Source organism: Engraulis encrasicolus, chromosome 4, assembly GCF_034702125.1.
Source record: "Engraulis encrasicolus isolate BLACKSEA-1 chromosome 4, IST_EnEncr_1.0, whole genome shotgun sequence".
Classification (NCBI taxonomy): Eukaryota; Metazoa; Chordata; class Actinopteri; order Clupeiformes; family Engraulidae; genus Engraulis; species Engraulis encrasicolus.
The window spans coordinates 31,250,414-31,259,755 of record NC_085860.1 but is presented as its reverse complement, the minus strand read 5'-3'; the positions used below and the strand labels follow the sequence as shown (position 1 = coordinate 31,259,755).

Sequence of the window (9,342 nt, the reverse complement as noted above, 5' to 3'; positions counted from 1 at the left end):
TAGATGAGGACATAGAGTGGGAGGGCAGTGAGGCTGAGAAAATCTGACAGCGCAGGATTACACTGACTAGTATGCGCACAAACATGTCTATCCATGAGTATATGTAGTTAACTCACTGTAGGTGTTCTGTATGTGTGCTGCATACCCAGTACCCACTGTCTGCCATTACAACTGACTGTGGCAACGTAACCCTATACAACATGCAAAGCAATGTGAATGAGATCTGACTATGGGCATGTCAAAATGTAAAAGCAAAATATGCAAAAAAGCAGCTGGGTTTTAAAAAAAGGTTTAAATTTTATTGAAGGGCAAGGGATGGGGGTGTCTGATTTTCTTATAATAGAAAGCATTGTATAGTGCCAGTAAGAGGCTGAAAGAGAACACAGACAGAAACAGAGAAAGCAGAGAGATAGAGAGGGAGAGACAAACAAGAAAAGGGATTACTGAGAATTATAAAACCGATAACTGACAACCACACAACAAATCCGCCAAACAATTACTTCGTAAAGTCAACCTTTTCCCACGTCTGTTAGAGAAAGAGAGCGAGCGAAAGAAAGACAGCATCTCCTCCGGAAACCACATTCGCAGTAAACGGATCCTTAAACCATGCGAGTGCACTGCACTTCCCTTCATCGCTTACTGGGAAACCAGATCACTCAAGAGACATAATTATGTGATGGGGTGAGGGTCAACTTTTGAGCAGAATGAGGTATAGTTTTCGCTTCATTCAGTCTTTTTTGTCCAGCAGTCAGGGGTGTCAAAGAGGATTTGTTTTTCATGTGGTCAAATAGCAATTTGAGGAAAGTGTTCAATACAAAAAAATATATATGATCAAGAAAAAAAATATAACAAAAGTTTAACATGTTAAAAAACAAATCACGTCCTGTGTCTCCTCCTCCTCCTTCTATACATCAGTGACATGACTTCTTTTTCATCCTTTACATTCTTTCCAAAGGCCTCTGATAGAACTTATATTACACTACAAAAGAACTAGACATTTCACTCAGTGAAGGGGAGGGGAGAAACTTGAAAACTCTAGGTACTAATTCTGAATTAGCATAGCATGTAGCAAGAGAAAGCACATCTGAATTAAGGACCCCAAAGGAAATGAAATCAGATGCTGATTCAGATGGAATCAACAACAGCATCACACCGCTGGAGAGTGGACATGCCAGCCTGATTAACTCTTTAAGATGTCCGACAGTTGGATTGGATAACAAAAACAAGACACACGGAAGGCGGCAATTGAGATTGGGTCCATTTTTTGTCTTCTTTTCTTTCACATGAATTACACATCTGTTATTGTTTTTTGTTTTTTTTCACTTTGTCTATGTACAGTCTACCCTAACGCCCTGCTACCTAAGCAGACAAGCTTTGCACTCCTATAAATCAAGGAAAGACTTGCTGTTGTTTCGCTGTGCGTGTGTTCAACAACTCCATTCACCCCAACTGGTTCTAGAACGTGATGCCATGTGGGAATCCTGTACTGCGGCCGGTAGGTAGATAGTGAGGTGGTGGTGGAGGTGGAGGTGCAAGGGGGCTGGGCTGGAAAGGGAGAAGGGGAGGTGGATGTGGGGGGAGGGCTCCGGGATTAGGATGTTGTGCCAGGCGTGGTGTTGACGTTCTGAGTGGCGTTCTGCGGTGCGACCTCGATGATCCGCGGCTTGTCGATGATGCGTGCCGTGCGGTTGCCCTTCTCCACGATGCCGATGATCCAGGCCTGGTGGCCCTCGCCGTACTTGGGGGACTTGATCTCGGCGCAGAAGCGGGCCGCCTGCTCACGGGGCAGGCAGATCAGGAGGCCTCCTGTCAAGCAGGACCAAACAAAAACCATGAGTCAGGCAGGGGAACATCGTACCAAGCACAATAGTAAAAGTCGAGGAGTGATTGGGAACAAGGGCTGAAATGATAAAATCTAGTACCACATGTGCCTAGATGTGTGTGCCTATCGTCTTTCAGTACGACGGAAAGTGCTAACAAAACAGATGTATAATTATTATTATTTGCTGGAGAATTGCATCACAGAATCAACCGACCTAGTTGACAGCTAGAGCAACAATGCTGCTAGGTTTTACTAAAGTCCCTTCCAATAAGTCATTTCACTCTACGGCCGTCTTGGCTATGCCTCAGGGTTGCAATTTCAGATTAGTAAGACCATGGGCATCTGAAAATGAATGATTCATTTAATAGATATGGGATAACTGAGCGATCAACAACCCATATGGTTGGAATCACTATGAAAACCAGATGATAATGGCTGGTTTTCTACTGATGTGTTGAACTGCACACACGCGTAATTTCACGACAAACATTTTGCTTCGCGGTCTGTGGGATCAAATGGACGCGGAGTCTGTAGCAACCCCATGCGAGTAGCTACCCGATGTGAGCCGCACATGTCATCTGCCACCGACTGGCCGAAGCAGATTCCGAGGGCATACCGATTGGGTTTGAGCAGTCATAGGGCGTATTCACACCTACCACGTTTGGTCCGGACCAAAGGACCAAACGGACCAGGTTCGGACCTTTTGGGATGGTCTGAATACAAACCAGCGAATCCTGGTCCGGACCAAACAAGCGGACCGAGACCGAGCTGAAAGGTCGGACTCGGTCCGGATCAAACGAACCCTGGTGCGGACCTTTTGGAGGTGTGAAAGCAGACCGGACCTAATCCCAGACTTTTTGCTTTTTTGTACCTCGGGAGCTTCCGTCGTTTTTCGAGATTAATGGGAAACAGAGTGTAAACAAAGCGACTCCACAACTTCTCATGTCCATGTCTTTGGTGTAAATTCGACAGAGTGGTTTGTTTGCAACAATATTAGCCTAATATTAATAAAATAATAGCCTAAACTATCGCAATCGTGGGCGTAGGCTACATTATTGTAGGCTACGGTCATTCATATTTTCAATGAGGATGGCTTGTCAGTGGAGCACAGGAAAGGAAAAAGAGACTGTTAATTTACCTAGGCCTATCACAGCATTTTAAATGTTGATTGGGGCAAATCCGAAAAGCATCTACTGAAGAAACGGAAGAAAACACTGTAGTCCGCACAGTATGGATTCTGATAATGATAGCAATAATTACGACGTTGGCACTTATCCCCCTGGCTTGCTAGAGTTGGATGGATGTAGGCTAGTGGAATAGCCTAGGCTACTTGAAGAAGTTGTGATGAAGACAACGAAGGTAATTCATTAATTTACCCGCTGTGGTGGCATGTTGGCAAGTTTGTATGATCCAAACGCTATGCCCGTGCTTGTCATGTTACTTTTTTCTTGATGGAGTGCGTGAAATATTGCTGCAAATGGTAGCCAATATTTCAATACAAACGTATCCAAATGACAGTGGAGCGCACTGTTTATTTTCGAGAAGAAAGAATGGCGTGGTGCGTGGAATAAACTCGCCAATGTTTCACATTGAGCCTGTTTTGCGTTGTTCCCAGACATCCCAAGTGTAAAACAATGATTGCAGGGAGGTGGTTATCCTAATATTGATGACTAAACCAGCCAGCAATCTCGCCCGCACGCTATATGACATTATAAGAAAGAAAGAAAGAAACAGGGATAAAATGTGGCTATCCCAACTCGCGGGATCAATCAGTTGGCTTTCAGGAAGACTCCCTTCATGTCATGAGCTTCAGATAGTCTGCGCTATATTTCGTGTGAGCGCTATGCCATACATGCCGTGAACGTTTATTTTACATGCCGCTGAACTCTTTGGATGCTTGTAGGCCTATTTGGACATAGCCTTAACTTGTTGCGCGTGTCGTTTCTGACCAATAGCTGAACGACCTCAGAGCGCGTGGCTTTCTTGTCGATTTTGGTCCGCTTACTGAAATGTACACAGTCTGAAAGCCAACCGCACCAAATTTTTAGAATTAGGTTCGGACCAAACAAAGTGAACTATCGGACTTTCCTGGTCTGAATACGCCCATAAAAGCATATTACTTTCTACAGCAAAGCTGTTTCATTACTGATCCACACACACACACACACACACACACACACACACACACACACACACACACACACACACACACACACACACACACACACACACACACACACACACACACACACACACACACACACACACACACACACACACACACACACACACACACACTGTTTAACACAGTAACTGTTTGAATGTCTTCTGTCATGGTGGCTAGGGCTAACCTGAGGTCTCGGGGCAGGTGCCGTGCATGAGGCCGAACATGTTTCCGCAGGCTTTGCTGACGGCAGCCATCTTGGCGAGCACAGGTAGGTTGTGGATGACGAAGGACACCTCGCTCCGCTGTTGTCGCGCCAGCGTCTGGGCGTGGCCCAGGATGCCAAAGCCTGTGATGTCGGTGGCAGCGTGGGCGTTGAACGTGTGCATGAGGCCAGCAGCTATGGGGACAAAACAACAGAGACATGATCGCTTAACTTTAGAGTATAGCATGGTTGACAACACAAACTTCTTTAAATTGTCCACTCAGTATCGACATGGAGACATTATGCAAAACACATCACACATTGGCCTCTTTTACATGGGATATTTGATTCAGAATTACCTCAATTTAATTCTGAATAAAACCTAATTACATTTTGAAAATATGTAAAAACTGCAAAATTCTGAATTAAATGAAAGCGGAATGTAAACTCGACAGAGCTAATTCTGTATTCATTCGGAATTAAAAACATCATGTAGACATGGCCAATGATGGCACCTTTTCTTCATTCTGCCTCATCATGTGTGCAGACTTCATTGTGAAAATTGGCATGTGTTTTTGTCAGTCTTGTGTTCAATCAAAATCAGTCACGTGTTCGATTTCTATACAACATGTAGTAAAGCTTGTAAGTGTGTGCACCCCTAATGAAAATGATGAAAATCATTCTTTCACTTCTATCTTTTAGACAAGCTTTTAGTGGGGTACCCACACTTTTGCACCTGCATGTAATAATTTGATAATTACAATGCCCATCACATGGTTTTTAATTATATTAAAACATGATTAAAGCTTCTGTATAAGCCATGTAGTTCTAATTACACACTGAAAGAATCTGTTCTTTTTCATCAGGAGAGCCAGCCTGTTTACTTATTGCTGTATGCATAATCTATCTGCAGTGTTACTACGCACCTGTTCTGTTGAGTCTGGCCATGTTCACCATGGCTTCCTGGTAGGCCAGCTCCACATCCTCTTGGGTCACCACGAGCTTGATCTTATTCCACTTATCCGGCTGCCGGAAAATAAGGGTCAAAACAACCTTTTCGTAAATGACACACTTCTAAGGCCACAACCTGACAAGGCCATGTCTTACTAAATATCTAATTAAAAATATGCCTGGATAAAAAACATGGGTACGCAAAAATAGGAGGGCGGGAATGTGATAATTGCATTCGTTCAATATAAAGGGCTAATAATATAAGACAGCAAGAATTTAGGTCAATAAAGAATTTCATTAATTTCACAAGTCTTTTAACTCACAATATCCAACCACTGGTGAACTGCCACCGCTACTTGGGTCCCCAAAGGCTTGGTGAGGACCAGCACGTCTCCAGGCACTGCATTGTCTGGCCTAGAGAGGCGCGCACACACGCACACACACAGTACACCCATTAGATCCTGGTAAGGTCAAAAGATTTCAATGCCTTCAATGCCCAACAAGCTGTTGGCGTCTTGGGCAGCAGTATAAACATCATGAGGTGTTTTTGTTGTTGGATGCAGACAGAAGCGTGTTCTGTACTCACATGATGAACTCGTTAGGTTGGCACACGGTGGTCGCCACTCCGCCCAGGACTACCCAGGGGTTGACCACCGTCTGGCCGCCCGTCACGGAGGTGCCCGCTTCCTCCGCCGCCTCCTTGAAGCCCTGGATGATCAGCGGCATCACCTTGTCCCTTTCCTAAAGACAGACATACACACACATACACACACACGCACAGTAATGCTTAATTCAGTACCTATACTTAATCGCTTCATACAGCACCTTAATGCGGTACCAAATTACCCCATATCTTCTTCAGATGGGATCTTACTGGATTTCTTTGTTTCCATTTCTGGAACCTTACATCATTATTAAGTTCTTCACACAGCTTCAAACCATACAAGTTTCCTGCCACTTTTGTGTTAAGAAATGAAGTGTTATGAAACGTTGTATCGTCTATCCATGACAACAACAGAATGTTTCATATGTTCAAGATTAGTCGATGGCACAGTTGCGGAAAACTTACTATAAAAAGTAAGTACGGCATAACAAGCAAGTGTAAATACAGTAGTAAGAAAACAGTACCGGTAAGTATTAAACAAATATTTACCAGTACGACCAAAGTACAGTAAGTTTTGCAGCTATTACTATTACATTTACTAACAATTCAAAGTGGCGGACAGGGAGATGATTCACTTTTTCATGCATGAAAAGTGCAATTCCCAGTTATAATGAATTCCTGGAATATGATGGTAGTGGTTAGCGTTCATGAAAAGGTAACATTTGTGAATGAGCAGCAGGAATAGCGTAACATGGCAAAGCTCGTAACGTTAAGTGGCAAAGCTCACCTTGTCAGACAGTTTGTTGCTGACCGCCAGAAGCATCAGCATGTTGTCACATTCCGTTACACCCATGGCATATAAATCACTTAAAACATTGGCACACGCGATTCTCCCCTGAGAGGAAAATGACAAAAACAACAACAAAAAAACGGGTAGAGATTAGGGGTCGACCGATACAGGTTTTTTAATGGCCGATGCAATACCGATATTTTTTTCATCACCCTTGGCCGATACCTGATTTCTGATACCCGATATTTGGGGCCGATATGGGTTAAAAAAAAAAGTTAAAAATAAACATTCCTTTAATATTATCAAATTGAGGTACAACTTGTAACATTTCAACACCCACAAAATGAAGTGTCTTGGTGCTTTTAAGAAAAACCCGAATGACATAAAATAATAAATATTGCGTATCGGCCAAAACCACACGCGTATCGGCCGATACCGATACACTTAAAATATGCAAATATCGGCCCGATACCGATATATATATCGGTCTATCCTTAGTAGAGATATTACAGCACAAATACATTACAAGGTAAAGTTACTCAGATGTGCCATTAAATATTTGGGAGCATTTAACAGTGTTGCGGACCTTTATTTTCTTTTCAGTTTTTTTTAAAGTTACTCAGATGACCACTGATTGTACTCTCTGCTGCTATGTGTGTGTGTGTGTTTATTGCACGTCTTGTATCAGTATGTTAGTTTTTCTACTGCACGTGTGTGTGTGTGTGTGGTTATGTTTGTGTTATGAGTGAATGTGTCAGAGAAAGTATGTAAATTCATGTATGCTTTTACTGCACTGTGTGTGTGTGTGTGTGTGTGTGTGTGTGTGTGTGTGTGTGTGTGTGTGTGTATGTTACATAGATTTGACAATTAAGTACACTTGAACTTGAACAGTACAGTATATGCATAACTGTTTAAGTTAATATAATAACGCCGTAAAAGCCATTTATAATCAAAGGTCCTCACAGTTATTATTAGGCAAATGCTTTATGTAACTTCTAACTTACATAAAACCTATTTCAACATAAAGCTTACCATCATATAGGGGTCGTCTACAATAGGATAGATGTAATCTGTTGTTTGGACAAGTGATAGGCCGCCATGCCTGAGTGGTATCACACAGGTGTCCATGCCCACACCTTTGGGATAGAGTAGACACAAATTTGTAGTCAGTACTATATTTTTTTGTTTTTTTTTCACGAAATGAAATTTTGATTTTAGATCATGGGTAAAAATCGAAGGTTAATAAGAATACACCCACCTAATCTGGGCATAACAGCACCAAGGAATTGCTCATCTTCCTGATAGTGGTTTTCTTGTAAAGATTCAAGAAGTTTCTGAAGCACATCCTGTGGAACTTTGCACCCAGTGCCTTTGAGTTCTGTGTAACGGGTTAGTCTGAAGCTCTTGTCCAATTCATAGCTCTCGGGGTTGAAGGACTCCCGGACAGACATGGTTGGGTTATTGACAGGAGCCAGCACGATAGATGGGCCACTTCAGTCTACTGAATCCTGCAAAAAAAGGATAAAAGGACATGCCCATTTAATTCTGTATATGTATCTGAGTACATGTAAAATCAAGTATTGAAAAATATTGCCTGTCTGTACAGAAAAAAAGCTTTCATTTAACAGGATGTAATAGAATGAGAACAAGAGTGGGCCAGCTTCATCTCATTGTGGTTTACATTTAATCAGTGGCTTAACCCTCTGCGCGAAAGGCTGGCAGTGGGGTGGCTCCCGAGTTGTACTTCTGCTGCAGCCAATGGCATGGTGTGCTGGCCTTAGCGGGACTTTTCTGTCCCCTGAAGACGTGAAGTGCAAATTTTGCGAGAACCTGCTGTGGTCTGTGACAAACTTAGTTACATTCACCGAGATAAGTGCAGTTTGACTATCGTTTTCAGACGTGTCCAAAAGTGATCCTACTGACTTCTGTTTGTTGACACCGTGGGATCCCACAGATGCACTTTGCAGCTGCAGGACAGCCTGGGTTGACTGCCAATACAAAAGAAGGTGCTAGCATGTTAGCTAAAGGAGCATGTTTACGCGCAGAGTGGGGTTTGAAATGAATTTCAAGTTCCACTTAAGACATATAGCTATCGTATAACAGTGATAAGTCTTCGAAGCAAGATCCAAACCAGTGCGAAATCATCTTTAATGTGTGCAGCACAGTGCGTGCTGTTCATAAAAATGTCGGCGGCGGAAAAAATTAACCCTTTGAACACCCACGCCATGCGAGACGTGTTCCAACCCATTTTCAAACAGTAAATAAGTCCAAACCATGCATTTTGCACACCAGTGGGGCAGTGTTGCTGCAAAATAAATATGTTGAAGAGCTCTCTTTATGATTTTACAACTGATGCATAGTTATATTCATACCACATTTCCCCTTTAATTGCGCTCTTCGGTTTCTCCTTACCGGTTTCGTTTCAGCGGCGCCTCCCGATACAAGAGCAGGGACAGTCCCACAGTGCACTGCGAATTAAACGGGCATCCCTACGCATTGCCTGAATAGAAGTCTATCTAACAACGATGCGCATTTTACAACGGGAAACGATATTTCAAACCATCTCGTTACGTTTATCTAAAGAAGCGCTTATTTTATTGTCCATGTTCCCAGCTGTAGTTGGAAACAATTGCCCCATCTCACAGAAAGTAGAGTAAAAGGTAAAATCACAATGGGTCCTTCAGTGACAATCTGGCGCCTTTTCCTCCCCTTTAAAGCCATTAAGGGAGAGTGGATGAAAATTATGCCGAAACTGAAAAGTCAACAATAGGTGGCGCCTTTAAATAACTGGTAAATAAATTCATGC

At 42.8% G+C, this 9,342-nt stretch overlaps 1 protein-coding gene across 4 annotated transcripts; it reads right to left on the bottom strand.

Annotated features, from left to right (window-relative positions):
- Nucleotides 1–273: 273 nt before the first annotated feature.
- On the bottom strand, nucleotides 274–9,113 carry sephs1 (selenophosphate synthetase 1). 4 transcript variants are annotated; one of them, XM_063197179.1, is made up of 9 exons: nucleotides 8,949–9,113; nucleotides 7,795–8,044; nucleotides 7,569–7,672; nucleotides 6,534–6,641; nucleotides 5,729–5,883; nucleotides 5,466–5,556; nucleotides 5,118–5,217; nucleotides 4,174–4,386; nucleotides 274–1,806 (listed from the first exon to the last, which is right to left on the bottom strand). In XM_063197179.1, exons 2-9 carry the CDS (start codon nucleotides 7,985–7,987, stop codon nucleotides 1,592–1,594), a joined length of 1,179 nt encoding a protein of 392 aa, XP_063053249.1. In that variant the 5' UTR covers nucleotides 7,988–8,044; nucleotides 8,949–9,113; the 3' UTR covers nucleotides 274–1,591. The 4 variants fall into 4 exon arrangements, with proteins under 4 accessions (XP_063053249.1, XP_063053250.1, XP_063053252.1 ...); XM_063197180.1 differs by having other exon boundaries at nucleotides 8,909–8,959; XM_063197182.1 differs by lacking the exon at nucleotides 8,949–9,113 and adding an exon at nucleotides 8,460–8,754.
- Nucleotides 9,114–9,342: the final 229 nt, after the last annotated feature.

Excerpts from the sequence above, each read along its gene's own strand:
- sephs1 (XM_063197179.1), bottom strand. The coding sequence starts at position 7,987 with ATGTCTGTCCGGGAGTCCTTCAACCCCGAGAGCTATGAATTGGACAAG. Across the intron at positions 5,884-6,533 it reads GCAACAAACTGTCTGACAAG|GAAAGGGACAAGGTGATGCC; the intron begins GTGAGCTTTGCC and ends GTCTGTCTTTAG. Across the intron at positions 5,557-5,728 it reads CAACCTAACGAGTTCATCAT|GCCAGACAATGCAGTGCCTG; the intron begins GTGAGTACAGAA and ends GCGCCTCTCTAG.